Source organism: Vidua macroura, chromosome 1, assembly GCF_024509145.1.
Source record: "Vidua macroura isolate BioBank_ID:100142 chromosome 1, ASM2450914v1, whole genome shotgun sequence".
Taxonomy (NCBI): Eukaryota; Metazoa; Chordata; class Aves; order Passeriformes; family Viduidae; genus Vidua; species Vidua macroura.
In genome coordinates, this window is record NC_071571.1 from 80,236,723 (window position 1) to 80,252,257 (window position 15,535).

At 38.8% G+C, this 15,535-nt stretch overlaps 1 protein-coding gene across 1 annotated transcript; it reads right to left on the reverse strand.

The window, feature by feature from the left end:
* Nucleotides 1-1,200: 1,200 nt before the first annotated feature.
* Nucleotides 1,201-14,537, reverse strand: OTULIN (OTU deubiquitinase with linear linkage specificity). Its single transcript, XM_053988346.1, has 8 exons — nt 14,384-14,537; nt 12,515-12,844; nt 9,977-10,050; nt 9,056-9,150; nt 7,765-7,908; nt 5,372-5,497; nt 4,071-4,340; nt 1,201-2,800 (listed from the first exon to the last, which is right to left on the reverse strand). The coding sequence occupies exons 1-8, from the start codon at nt 14,527-14,529 to the stop codon at nt 2,606-2,608; spliced, it is 1,380 nt and encodes a 459-aa protein (XP_053844321.1). The 5' UTR covers nt 14,530-14,537; the 3' UTR covers nt 1,201-2,605.
* Between the last annotated feature and the right edge of the window lie 998 nt (nt 14,538-15,535).

Sequence of the window (15,535 nt, forward strand, 5' to 3'; positions counted from 1 at the left end):
ATAAATGGACATATTCTTTGAATATGTCTGGCTTGGAGCACATTAGTTGATGTCATAGCACAAATATTCATTGCAGCCAGCTGGAGAACATGGCTCCTGTCATCTTCCAGCATTAAGCAAAAAAGGGAGCATTCATGAAGAACATTTGGCCACCTTCAGACATTCTTGGTCCTGTCCTGCCAGCCAGCATAGTGGGAAAACAAATGGCAATTATGTCCAGAAGAAAACAAGATGCAGGAGCTGCACAACCACCACTATTTATATAACAGGGACACAAGATGACAAGTTGAGCCCTGCACTCCATACACAGTGCAAAAGCTCTCTCTCTCCCCCCTTCCTTCAACATCTACACAGTTCTCCAACTACATCCACCATCCAGGTGAGATACAAGTTCCCAAATTGCTCTCCAGCCTCCCTCACTAGTTCTGGATGAGAGGGCTGTCGCTGTCACACAGAAATACATTTGGTCAAGAGCTGGCCAAGCTTTGGCTCAGCTGTCTGAATAAAGGCACAGTCCTGAACCAAACACACCAGGTCTTGGTGAGCTCTCACAGGATGCCATCAGGCCTCTCTGAGCTGCACCCAGCCTGAGCTGGGATAGATTGCCTGCTGCAGCACCAGGCACACTTTATAACTTACTAGGAAACAGAATAAAAGCAAAATAAAAGCTTGGTAGACAGCAGAAACTTTTACCAAAAAACACATGTGACTCAAGCACCTTGTGCCCAGTCCCACCTTTCCAGTTCAAGACACAAGCCAATTATGTGAATTGTTTCCACCCCTAATGGCTACAAACTCAGCCCCTAAAATGCCTCTGCTTTAGAGGTTTTTGTCATACATTCAGAACTACTGCTCTACATGTGTGACAATATCTTTTCAAAGAGGTGTTAAGTCTCAACAATATTATCACAATTCAGTAATTTCAGTTAATTAAATCATAACTACAACTTTTCTATCAGAGTTATGAGTTGCACAAGTTAATTTATTTTTCCTCCTCTTCAGCTTTTCTTAGATAACATCAGTTCAGGGAATTACTTGGTTTTGCTGCCTGTGTGCAAGCAGTCAATAATTGCTTCTTTTACCTATGTTACTAAACTTCACAGCTTTCATGAACAAACTAACTTCAACGTGGATTACAAAAGGTGAAACATTAAAAATATAAAGTATAGGCCATAAAACAAGAAACGAAGTGCTGCCGGATTAATTTATTAAGTTTTTTATTCCCTTGTAGCTCCCAGAAATTTTCAGTAATAAACTAATTGATTTAGAAGGCAAAGAAAACATGACAAATAGAATACATGACAGGCCTCATTAATGTGTTTAAAACACATTTTAGAATATAGTGAATACACATTTTCATTGTGTATATTACCTTTCACAAAAATAGTTAACAAATTAATTTCAACTAGAACAGAATAATTTTGCACGCCACTTTCTCCAGAATATTCAAATGAAAAGTTTTTCAAACCTTACCCTATTTACATATAAATGTAAATAGTGACCTGTGTATGACCAGCATTTCAGTTAAATCAGTTTTCACTCTCTTGTTCCAAAAGTCATCTGTGGGACATACTTCTACCAGAACCTAAAAGCCGAATGCTTCATTATTTAATTATTTTTTAAAGATTGTCAGCACTTCCAGTATCTGATACATTCTGTATTCTTTCAGTTTTAAAGCATAATGAATAACTAAGCAGAAACAGAACCTCTCATATCTCCACTCTTGGGAGGAGTAAGCTGCACCAAAAGTTTATTTCCATCTACTGCACTCCCTGGACAAATTAAAATCCTCATCTTCTCAAGAGAAGCTGGCAGAGAGGATTAACACTACAGGAGCAATAACATGAAAGACATGGAAGTTAACAGGCATGTGGCTATGTCCTATCAGCTGTCATAATTTAAGTGGGAATTCTGTGTAGTCTTTGACTTTGTGACAGACTATCAAACAATTTTTATACTCCCTTATCACATTAGCCACATCCCTCTCCATGGGTTGAAAGGGGAAGAGCAGCTCATTTTCAGTGTAACAGACAAGTGGCTTCTAAATAAGAGACACTTATGTAGGAAAAAAAACAACCCAAAGCGTTAGAAAACTTTAAGTAACATCTCTCTTATAGCATAAACCATGGCAGGCATTAAATTCCAACTGCAAAAGAATTGTATTACTTCCCGAGACCCAGTTTTGTATAAATGGCTTCTAAGCACTAATACAAAGATCTGCCAAGACACTGCCACCTTACTTTCCCAGAAATTTCACTTGTCATTATTTTGGGGAGCAAAACGTTAGCTCATGTCTCACCACAGAGCCTCACCAAAAGAAATAAAATGAATAAATCTATAGTTTTGGCAATTCTATTCAGAGTAAGTCCTTCAAAAAAAAAGGACTGCAGAAGATTCCATTTTTTAATGGAAAACAAAGCCATGCTTGCCAAACCTTTACTATTTAAGATAGTACCTATTTGATACTTTATTTCAGATGCCAACTTCCAAAACACATATTTCAAGTTGTTGATTTAATCACATGGATTTTGTCACTGTCCTGTTTCAAAATAGCATGGGAAACCTCCATAAGCAGCACAAGTTTGTCTGCCAAACAATCACTTGTTCAGAGCATCGTCTCTTGGCACATTCTGACTGGAATATTATAATGTCTGTCATCTTCAGTTATGAGAGTCACCACAGGCCAGTCCTCCTCCGGGTCATTGGGGTAAAGTGTGATGAACTCATCAGTGCTGTACTTATAGAGTCGGTACACTTGGATGGTATACTGCAGAGCATAAGCAAGGAGAAACATTTCCACCTACATTGGAAACAACAAATATTTGTGTAAAATTCAACATAACCTTCTACAAGATTTTCCTCATAAAAATATTAAACTAATACCTAGTAGATGTAATTTTTCAAAGACAAAAATTGTGAAGTGAGAAGTCCTATACATGAGCATCTCTCCTTCATTCTCTCATCTCCATCATACCCCCTTCTAGGATACCATGCATTTAACAACGAAGTCCTCAAATCCACAATAGCATAGTAGTAAAATAACCCTAAAGAAAAACTGCTTTACACACAGTGTCCTACTGCTGCAAGCAGGTAGGAAAGACATTCTCTTGCATCAGTGTTCATCCTGTTAAGTCACTTAAAACCAGACAAGAACAGGTTTCAGACAATGATCCTTTCACTCTTACAGGGTACTTTGAACTTTCCAGCCAAATAAAATGGAAAGCCCTTACAAAGCCCATTGACAGGAGAAGAAAGTCAAAAAGAAGATGTGAAAAGCTTCTACTTTGTCTACTACAGTGACAAGCATATCCTTTTCTAAATAACAATTTACAACAAATCTTACTGAAATAAAACAAATATAGGCAGCACAAAAAACTGCAACATAACTTATTGACTAAACTGAGCAGCAAAAAAGTCACCAATGAATCACCTATTTTCACAGAAACAGCAAACTGTTTTATCTATACTGCAGTTGTCTGATTTTTAAGATCAGAAACAAAACCAAAACAGAGTATTTCCATATTTCTAGTATCTACAATTAAGTTTTGAACTTCATTGCAGTGTCCTGCTTGTAATGAATTCAAGGGAATTTTTTTAATGGATGTTTCCAAAATCTTTCAGTCTATTTGGCTCATTAACTGCTGCTTGTTTTGGTTTGGGGCTTTTTTTGTAATATGTGTACCATTTATGCCACGTATAAAACACTAACTTCCATTAGCTTATCAGAATTCACCCATGTATATGCTACACATGGTCTTCATAATTTGAATATTAGCTTTATCGTGGTATTTTTTAAAAAGCTAACAACTAAGAGATCCATACAAGTGTTCTATTAATAGCAAACCCTATTTCCAAAGAATGCTACCTGCCAGCCACCAGACAAAATGTGGTGTTTCAGAGGAGGGCCTTTACAAACTCCCACTACAAGTAAGCAGTTCTAACATATTCTTCCCAACAAAAGACCAGATGCTTCAGTCAGCCCAACAAAAGCTGAGAAATTTCTTAAATGACTTGAAACTGAAGTCATTTAAGAACAGGAAAACAACACTTTAAGAACAACCTCTCCTTACTTGTTCAAGGCCTCCACTGTGACCAATATGATTCAAGTGATTATGCATTAACTGAGAAGGGTTGCTGGATGTATCCCGTGCAAACAGGAGCCAGGAGAAGACAGGCACTCTCTTTCCACTTTTATCGGCATTGTATAATTCAATGGCAGTGTTAAGCATCAAAAATTTCAGCGCTTCATAAAGACTATACTCCTCCTCTTCATTTTTAAACAATTTATCACAAGCTTCCTGTTTCTCAAGAGGATCCTTTATTTCACTTATATTCTTCCACTAGAAAAAAAAAAAAAACAACAAACAAACCATCAGACACAACACAAATCAACAGCCATCACCCGGCAGGAACCGCAAAAAGCCACTTGTGAGTTGTAAGATGTTCAGCACAGGCACTCAGAATTTAACTTATGAAGGGCTTTGTGCCTTTTGAAAAACAATCAAGAATATTTCCACAACTGTACCCCAATCAAGGTCAGGCTGACTAGATCTGATTTTGCTTAAATTGATCCATAAGGAAAGCAAAAGGAAGGGATGCTAGAAATTGCTGCAAGGTGGCAGAACAAATATTGTTGTGGGACAATACACATTAAGGTAATAAATAACTTTTTGTTTCCTGCACCATAAAGCCTATATACTTAATATTCTTTACATTTCTGTTACTCAAAATGTGTATTTCATTCCAACGCTCAAACTGCTGAATGCAGTATTCCAAATACTCTTAAAAGCCTTCATAAAGAGAATTTGCATTCACAGTAAGACAGGAACAACTGAAGAGTTTTTTAATAGGTTCCAGAGTTCTAAGAGAGAGAAAGCATGGGGCTAGGTAATATAGTATGAATATTTAGGGGCACAATCATGTTCCTATAACCTGAAATAAACATATAAAAATTGAATAAAAACTACTCCTTTGAAATTACTTCAATGTTGTTGTGTTTTTCTTTCCTTAATCTTGTCCAGATAGCAAAAGGATTTGTCTGCAGTATACATCATTCCTTCAAATAAGTACAAGAAATTATAGAGGCAGAAAGCTACTCTTTTACATTAATTTTTTCATTGAAATCTGTCTAATTAATTGTTTTCTGCAGAGCTGCTTGCAAATTAATTCCAGCATCAGGCTACTGCAAGTAGTAAAAGACTAGACACCTCTCACATATCTGAACAGATATTCTTGACTTTTTTGCAATATACGTACAGAAAAGGGACTTTCACTACTGAAAGCATCCTTATGTTAAACTCTCCACATTCAAAAATCTTTGTCACTTTTCTTATTTGCAAGTGACCAAAAAATATACAAATACTTTTCTAACCTTTTTCCTTAGAAGTATTAAATACTCTTTTATTTCATCCCTTATTTCTCCCATCCTCTTGCCAGGTTTCTGTCTGAGCTGCCACTGCTTGATCCAGTCATACTTGCTCAGCAAGTTTTCAGGAAGCTGGAAGATGAGAGAATAAAAGTCAGCTTAAGCTAAAAGTCTGGAAAGGAAAAACCATCAACCTGCATATTTTATTTTTTTAAACTGTTTTCACCTTAAAATAATACCTCGTATATCCTTCTGAACAGATATCATAGTAAGATGATCATAACCAAACACAAGTGGCTGTTTATAATATTTGTTGGGTAACAGTAAGAATACTGGTCTATTACTATTTACAGATCTAACACATAAGCACTGAAAAAATTACCAACCAACTTACTCATGCCTTCTTTTTTGTTTGTTTTTATTTTGTTTTGAAGTTTTGGTTTTTTTTTTTAATTAAAACACTCCCCCAACAGCAGATAGATGACAGTGACTTTGTTTGAAAGTGTTCCTGAACCAAGAGAAGAGAAAATGACATTCATCAGATCATCCTGAAGTCCCGGTGGACTGCAAACTACTTTGTCCAGAACACACACACAAAAAAAAGAAAGTTTCCTTTTCAAGGAGCACAATTCAAGCACTCTGGGACAGGGTTTTTATTAAAGAAGAAAACAACTTGGGAATTTGCTGATGCATCAAATCATGTTTTAGCCTTAGAACTGCCTCTTTTACTGCTCATGTGCTACACCTGTTCAGTTCAGAGCGTTTAGACCTACCTTGAGGGACATCCTGGCAGTTACATGTCCAGTTTTGTACCTTTGTCTATTAACCCATCTTACTGCTATAACTGGAAGAGGAACTTAGGTCTTACAATGGAGTGAATACTTGGCTAGAGTAGCACTTATGCCATCAGCCACCACCAGCCCATTTTCAGTTTACTAGGACTCCAAACTAGTAATGTGTTCTCTTTAGTGGCAACCAAGTATGTGTCAGAGAGGCATAGGTCTTCTCCCACCCAGCCTGGCATCCTGTGCACATAGAACTAAATAATCAAAAATTATATGCCAGTAACTTCTACAACTACAAATATGCATGTAATCACCATTTTAAATTAAAAACAAGAAAAAACCCAAAAGCCCTGTTATTTTTGTACTGCCAGCTGTCAGTATACACATTTCTCTTACGTGCCTTCTGCTTTGATGCATAAAAATTTATCATTTCAGTTTGTTTTGTAGGTATACAACCTTTTCAAAAAAGTGTTAATTATCATATGACATTTTCCTCTGTGAATCAGTAGCAAAAAAAAAACCAACATCCTTAAAAACTTCAAAGTACATAATTTTAAAAAAGTTTGCTCTTTAAAGGATCATTGGGAAACTATGTTCTTTAGTCTGATAATGTGGAAAGGGTTGAGAGCTGAATGAATGTGTTTTTTACAAAAAGGAAACCATTTTGCAATGTACTTGCTGTAAAACACCTCACAGAACTATTTTCATCAGTAAGTACAAAAACATAATCACAAGATGTTTACTTAAAAATTACAGTGGCCAGAATGAGAAGTTTTCAGTTGTCCTCTAAAGTGATGCAAAAAGGTAGTAAGGGCACTGTGACTCTCCTTGGACTGCTACCCTACACACAGAGTCTGCATCAGACATTCACCATTTACATTTCCAGCAGCATCCTGACAACTGGAACCTTACTCTTCTCAAGTGGCTCACTTTTGTATGGGCAGCTTCTTACATGTTTTTTCCATGTTCACCAATACCATCAAATGGACTCTGTTGACACAAAAAAAATTCTAGAATATTCTTCTTCTACTTGTAGGGGAATACTTTGCTTTTCTCATACATCAGTGCTCCACAAGAACTGTTCTTCGTGTCAGGTTGGAGTTGCTGTCACACTTATTTTAAGCACCGTTTAAGACACAGGTAATTACACATTCTACAAAGCCTACAGCATCCAATTTGCTATTCCACTTTCTAGAGAAAACATATATGGCACACAAGAATAGACATTATAATTTTGAAAAGCTAGGGTTTTCTCAAATGTTCGAATAAATTGTCTGTATTTTTTTGTTATTACCAGTTGTCTTGTGGAAAATCTCTTAGTGCCACATTATAGGCAGTAAGAAGAAACCAAGAGAGCAAGATTAAGACAGACAAGTGACATTCCAGTAAGCCCTATAGTAACATTTATATCCATTACAAAATGGAAACCAAGGGCATCTGGACTCAATTCCAAGTTGAAAGAATCACTGTGCACAAACAATAATCTTGAATATTACAACTTCTCAGTTCAGGGGATACTGACAAGTGAGCATATCAGAGAAATGAGATCATAAAATTATCAAATAGGTTAGACTGAACATTAGTCTATTGTCAGAAGATCAGTTTGACACGTACCATAGTAAAATCCTCACTCTGCAGCCACCTTGGTAACTGGGTCGCTTGGCTTAATGCCTGGAAAAGAGTTGCTCTGAAAGCACAATAGTTATCACCTCGTATTCTCCTTATAGATGCAAACTTCTGGGCAACTGCTTCATATCCCTAGAAAAACACAAAATCCAAAGAACATGCAATCATTAATAAAACATTTTAAGGTTACACACTGTTAACATAAGAGGTATTAGAATATTATCATCCACATACTAATGCTATTAAAAAAAAAAAAGCTTGACCCACTACCCCTTTTGGAAGTTCAAATACTTTTAGGTCACAAATTAAACCCTGAAAAAAACAACTTAGTTCTGCTGAAAAACAAACAAAAAACTGAAGAAATCTAATAGATAACTGTTTGAGGTATTTGTTTGATGACAGAACATAAACATCATTGAAATATGGGTAGCTAGCTCACCTAGATTTCCAAAAAATATCCAACATACACACACAAGACTACACATCATGCTTAAAAGAAATTTCAGCACTAATTGATGCTATTTACCCCAAACATGCCACATGTAGTTTGTTTCTGCCTCAGGGTAAGTTTGTGTTTACGCTGAAATATCTTGACACTTGCCTCAGCACATTTGTTCCCTCCCTGCTGTTCCCATACTCACAGTTGTAGCAGAAGCCACAATGTTGAAATGCAGCTTCTGCAGCTCAGCCATCCTGGCAAGGGCCCATGTCCTGTGTGTCCATACTTCTCATAGTTATCTCTCCAGGGAGGCATGGAGAGTTTTTGACTTTTGTAAGCTATCTTTATGTTTACTCATACATTTCACTACATCTCTCAAGCAACAAAACAACTTTATTTTCTATCATTCTTGGTCAAGATTAATATAAAAAAAATAGTTAGAAAACTGGTAAAAATCTCAGGAAAAATTTTTAAAAATCCAAGCAATTCACCACTTTCAGTTACATGCCTTCCACCCAAAAATTTGGTAATCTGCTCTGCACTTCAACAGTCCACAAAATTAGCAATTTATGTCCATAAACAAAACATAAACCTTCAATTGAAAACAATAAAAAAGGATAGCAATAATCAAAACCCTAAATTATCAGCAAGTAGCTTTGCTAAAAACATATTTGAAATGAGCACAAAGAAAAGCATCTGAAGCTGTAAAACACTTGTAAGACCTCACAATGTAAAACACTGCTACTGCATTTCCTATCTTAAAAGACTGACTGCATATAAAATCATGTAGCAGACAAAAACCAAGAGCCTAATGAAGTTCAATAAACATAGAACTGCTACCTTTCTCATCCTTTTTGCTGCTGGTGTATTTCCTCTCCATTCCTTCCTGCAATACTCCATGATGTCCATTTCAGGTGAAACACTTAATTTATATTCTGTCAAAACAGAACATGCAACATGTTACATGCAACAGAACATTATAAAACAAAAGAAGGTAGAAAGCACATCAAATTTCTAAACACACTATCACTTTAAAATAACTTCAGTGCCAAATGAAACTGGCAGCACAACCTGTAGCTACTAAGTAATTGCTGCAGTGGGAGGGGATAAAATCAGTTTGTTCTGAAAATTATGTGTGAAGAAAAGTTATGATGTAGTTCTACAAGACAGGGAACACACTGCTCCTCCCTTCTGCAAAAATTAATTGGCAAAGAGGAGAAATTAGTAAAGTACTCTTCATTTTCTTAGCAAGCAGAAAAAATTGACAAAAGCTTCTCCATACAGCAGCTAGATTATAAGGAAGAAAGACAACAGACCTTTCTCAGTAAGTCAGTAACAATAACAGAAAGAAGAGATACAGTTTTGCCTTGGAATCCCAACAGCCTTCATCCCAAAACCAAGTTGTACTGAGGGTATCAAAGCATGCCAGCAACAGATGCTGCTATGATGACTATGACTGAGTAATTTTCAAGCACAACACTTGTAACACAGACTATATAACTGCTTTCCAAAGAACTCACATTCACTCATAAAGTAACTACAGAAACAAAGGGAATGATGTATTAAGAGCAACTAATTTTCTAGAGAATTGATGTTTTTTTGAATCAAACTGTACAATGTACTCAGTCATAAGCAACTGCTTTTGAAAACAGACATCTGTGCACAGAAGTCTCTGGAGGAGAGAGCATCAGGACATCACACATCAGTGCTACAGTGAGTTGCAGTACTGTATTTGAAACTTCACACAAAGTTTGATTGTACCTGATGAGTTTGTTTCACTAAGTAGTATTTTCTCTCTCTCTATTTCTTCTTCATCACGATACATGTCCTCTTCACTGCAATAAAAATCAACACATACCTCAAGTAACAGCACAAATCCTACTCTTCTTTTCAACCTCTTCCCCTTTTTACAACTCAGGAAAGTATTTTAGTCTTTCTACCATTTTTTTCAACTCAATTTGCTTTCCATCTTACCCATTTTCATAGAACTAACATGAGCTCTCAAAAATTAGAGAAAAGTTTAGAAAACCCTCTCAACTGCTCCCCTCCAGTATCTGTCACTAGGCTGGTAATAAATCATTGCCTGAATTTCTCTTCTGTGTTTGAATGGATACTCCAGTCCCTTTGTATTTCTACATTTTACAGTTTAAATTTGCAAAAGAAACAAGCCAACATGTCTATTTGCTGCATATATGAATAATGTACCCTATGCATCCAGCTAAGAACACATTACCCAAGAGGGCTTTGTATCTACACACCACTGGGACTGACCAACCCGCCTCGTGCTGAGCAGAATACATGACAGAATACAATGAAAAGTGGCCAACTACCTGCATTTAGTTTGAATGTTACTAAACCTAAGGAGAATTTCCACCATGATACAAACTGCAGCTTACAGGCTAGCTGAAATCCAGAGAAACATTTCTTCCTCAAATAATATGGGCTTTTTGGCCAAGGTACATTGTCAAGTACCTGCATCTGAGCATATATACAACATTCTGAAGTTATGCCCATGAGAGAGGAAATTATGCCCCACAGGAATACTGCATAGACCAGCATCTGCAGCTTGTATGGGAACATTACTGCTGAAAACAGAGATCCATACAATGTTCAAAAAACTGACTGCAAATTGCACATTCCATTCCCCAGAGGCGTTTGTCATATAGTTACATCTAACAAATAAATTTCTAAAAAATTATCACAGCTTCACAATTAAAATATTTAAAAAAAACATATGTCACCAGCCATATTAGTATCATTTAGGTATAGCACTAAAAGAAGTTTACATTGGAAGTCTGTTTTTCAAAGGAAAGTACTTAAGCAGAAAAAGGCTGCAAGGTTATTGCTAACTGCCCACTACTATTACTACTATTACTACTATTATACTAATCTTCTACTCAAGAACACCCCAAATCCAAACCACAGTCTGCCTCCAAAAGACTAGGAAGAAATTAAGGCACATCTTACACCACTAAGAAAGGACAAGCAATTAGGAAGACAGTGAGAAAGAGTTTATGTAGCCAGATGGTAACTGGATTACTTTCATTAAACTTGAAAGGACAGACTGCTCAATGATGGCTCTGTATTTCTTTCTCTTTACGTCCAAACTGGCTTACTCAAACCATCTGTGTGTATCTCCCTTGAGAACAAAAAATCTTTAGTATAAAGAGCAATGGAGCTTAATACCAGAAATTCATCTACTGGCTGTCATATAAAACTAGTTAAGATTTTACTCAAGTGCTCAAGTAGCTGCATGAAATTGCATTTTTAACAACACTAAATAATCATTAATTAAAAGAGAAACAACAGATATAATAGGTATCAAACACAGTATTATCTGGTGAGAAGAAACATCATATAAAGATTTGTTTCAAGTCCATATTTGTGTTACACTATGATGCTGGACAAAGCCTAATTTCTCAGAAGAGTTTCAAGTCCATTAAGGTTTGTGAAGACTTTAAAGAATACTTAATAACCTTGAAAATACTATGAAGAAAACCACACAGCTTGGTATGTGACAGCAGCAATCTCTAGCTTATCTTGTGTACAAGCCAAGTATCTAAAATATAAAGCACCAACCTCCCACTCTGAGCATGAAGAAACCTGCTGCTAACAAGGGATCCCACAGGGAGAGAAATTGTGTCAGGGCAGGGAAATCGTTCCTCTGCAATACAGCCAATGAATAAATTCAGCATAAGATGCAGAAAGAGAAGAAGTGCTCAACTGACTAAGCCAGTGAGATCAAGAAAGAGGAAGTTTGGTGTAAAGGAAGCAGTGTTATGTCCCTTCTGCAGTTATTATGAAACCACCTTCTTTCTGGGAGTTGATAAAACAGAAGCAGCCACAGACTGAGAACATGACAGATTAACATCCAGAGTAAACAAGGTACTGCAATTCAAGAGAATTGTTTTGAAATCCAGGTAGGCAAGAGGTGCAATCCATCTGCACAGACACTCTCATTCCAGAGATGAAAGTGTGTCATAACACTGTTGCAGCACAGCAATCTGTCGAAACAAAAGCCTTTCTCCATTAATGTTCAGATAAACATTTCAAAAATATAGTGAAAAAGTAAGAAAGAGAATGGTGGAAAAGAATGATTAAATGAGAACATGCATGCACAAAAGAAAAAAACAGTGCAAGAAGTTGCATGTAAATACTTTAATTATTGAACTAGTTAATGGGATTTACCTGAACCAAAGATACCAAGGAAAAAAAAGCATAAATTTACCTTCATGAACTGAAAGTACCCTCCCTTTCTATAGGAAAATTGTTAATATATTTTAAAAAACTAATCCTTACCTCTCCTCAGATGACTCCACTGCTGAACAATTACTAGACACAGGTACATATAGCTCACAGTTTCTGGATGCATCCTGATCCATCACAAGAGATTTAATTATTTCTATCTTCTCAGGTCTCCCACTACTTCTGTATACACAGTCTTGTCTTATTTCTGATGTAGTTTGCTCTTTCTGGTCTGCAGGTGCATTTGCTGAGCCAAGTTCCTCAGAAGCAACACCAACTTTGTTTTTATGCTTCATCAGCTGTGTGGGAATGCTCTCTTTTTTCTCTTCTGCACCTGCAGAAAGGCTGGTTGGTTCTGTCATCCACCCTTGAAGATTATCCTGGCTTTGAAGAATGAAAAAATATATGAAGAGTTTCTCTCCCAGAACAAAAGATATGTTTCAGGAAAATTACAATATTTTAAGAGTTACATTATATTTAGAAAATTCAGAGTGTACATAAATTATTCAAAACAAGGAAGAAGATCCAGAACAGTTTGGTAAAATAAGACAGCATTCAAACTATTTTCTAACTTACTCCCCGGACCATCATTTCTTACCAAGGCTAAGCTGTGCCAGTTCCTCAAACACAACCTGCACAAGAATTAGTGCCCTGATTAAATACCTGCTATCCTTGGGGTGCATTATCACCTACAACCCCAAGGATTAACAGAAATTTTAAACAAGTTTCAGTCCTGCAACAAAACAGTTTTTACAAACTCACCTGGTGCTCTGTGAAACATCCACTGCACCAGGATCATTGCTTAGTGCAAAAATTTCCAATCTTTGTGTCTTCCAGTATGATCAAGGTATCAAGATAGGATGTCTACAATCTAAATCTACAATTTAGCAAGCTCTCCAAAGGTTTAGGATGTGGCCATATAGTAAATTTTCAGAGATATTTATCTTGAGTTGACACATAATCCTGCCCAAAAGTTATGGGTTGCTTGGCAGTTGTCACATTAATGTTCTAGACAATTAGTGGCTACCCAGGCCAGTCACCTCAGAACTCACAAATTTAATAGCCACCCTATAAACCTTAAAACTGCACAACACATTTCTATTTATAGGTTAAACCCTCCCACCTGAAAAATATCTTTGCTTACTAGCGTTATAGCCCTGACATGTACCAAGCTGTCTCATAGCACAGAGCTCAGGACCAAAATTCACAGAACCTCAGGGTGGCCTGGGCTGGAAGGGACTTTAAAGGTCTCTCAGATCCAATCCCCCTGCTCTGGGCAGAGACACCTTGCACTAGACCAGGGTGCTCAGAGCCCCATCCAGTCTGGCCCTGAACACTTCCCAGGATGGAGCATTCACAACTTCTCTGGCAACCTTGTTCCAGTGCCTCACCACACTCAGTACAGAATTTCTTCCTAACATCTAATCCAAAACTACTCTTTTTCAGCTGGAATCGTTCCCCTTTGTCCTGGTCACTACCTGCCCTTGTAAAAGTTCCTTTTCCATTTTTCTTGTAGGCTCCCTTCAGGTCAAAAGGCCAAAATTCACTCCAAAGCCTTCTTTTTTTCCAGTCTGAACAGCCCCAGCTGTCTCAGCATTTCCTCACAGGAGAGGAGCTCCAACCCCCTAATCAACTTCCTGGCCCAACTGGGGACTCGTTCCTACAGCTCACTGTCCTTGCTGTGCTGGCACCCCAGAGCTGGACGCAGCACTGCAGGTGGGGCCTCACCAGAGCAGAGCAGAGCAGAGGGGCAGAATCCCCTCCCTAGACACCGCTGACCGCGCTGCTTTTGAAGCGGAGTCGCACTCCACGTCCCGATTTCTCCCGTCCCCGCTCCTCGGGGAAGGGCGGCCCAGGCTTGGCGCGGCGCACGGCCACCCGTGCCCGCACGGCGCGGCGCAGCGCAGCCCAGGGAGGCCTCACCTTTCCGCCGCGCTCCGTCCCGCCCGGCACCGCTCCGCGCCGCCCCGCGAAGCCGGCACGTCCCGCCGTGCCGCGGCGGCAGCCGCCGGGCCCGGCCCGAGGGGAGGGCGCGGGGCTGGGCCCGGCCGTCGCCGCTCGCCGCTCATGCCAGCGGGGCTCCGGGCACGGCAGGCAGCGGCAGCGCTGGCCCCTACCCTAGCCCCGGCCCTAGCACTGCCCGGGCGCCCGCCCGGCTCCTGCGCGGCCCCGCAGCCGCTTCCGCCCCGCCGCAGCCGGCACGCGCCTCGCCCGCCGGAAAGGGCGGCCCCGGCGGGGCCCTCAGCCCGCGGCGGGCGGGACGTGGCACCGACTGCGCCGGGAATAAAAACAGGGAAGTGCACCGCCACCCCCCCTCCCCAAGGTGGAAGGCAGCAGTAAGTTCTCGTTAACAGAGGAGACGGTGGAAATAAGAGTTGCTTTCCGACTGCCAGACGTTCCGGGTAAAAGGAGGTGCTCCAAGAGATACATCACCGCATTCTGATACACCTTTATGAAACACCAGGCAGAAGAGAAGCGCACGCGGAGAGTAGATGAGAAGCCTTTAAAAATTACATGCTACTGAAACATACCCATTATTGAAAAAAAAAAAAAAAAAAGCCACCACAACAACCAAAAACCCCACCCAAAACAAACAAAAACCAAAACAACAAAAACCCAAACAATCAAAATGCAACAAAAACAAAACAACAACCCAAAACTCAACAATAGTAGCATCTGTACTGTGATAGGAGAGTCCACTGCAGTTTAGACATTTGGAGGGGGGGGGGGGGTGCTTCACATTGAAATTGGGCCTGAAAATGAAGTATTTGTCTTCATTCTGAAATTTCCCTCATAAGAATGTGTTTTCTCTGAGTATGAGAAGTGATGTTGAGACTGGAGGCAAATAACTGCTACAAATATACTTTTCAGCAAAGTTAAAATAGTTTTAACATGTATTTAGAGTATCAAACATTATTGGGAGAACATTTTAAAGGTGGAGGTCAGGTAGCAAAACCTCTAAAAGGTTAAAATGGCAATGATAAGTAATTTGCAACATCATGAAACTTAATATAAAAGTGACAGGCCTTTTTGTAAACAAACCTTTTCTGTTCCTTTTATCCTTGAGACCTGTGG

Bases quoted from the DNA above. Each gene is read 5' to 3' on its own strand.
- OTULIN (XM_053988346.1), bottom strand. From the start codon at position 14,529: ATGAGCGGCGAGCGGCGACGGCCGGGCCCAGCCCCGCGCCCTCCCCTC. The intron at 9,151-9,976 runs GTACAATCAAAC...CTGTTTTGACAG, and splicing joins TAGTGAAACAAACTCATCAG to AATATAAATTAAGTGTTTCA. The intron at 5,498-7,764 runs GTACGTGTCAAA...CTCATCTTCCAG, and splicing joins AGAGTGAGGATTTTACTATG to CTTCCTGAAAACTTGCTGAG.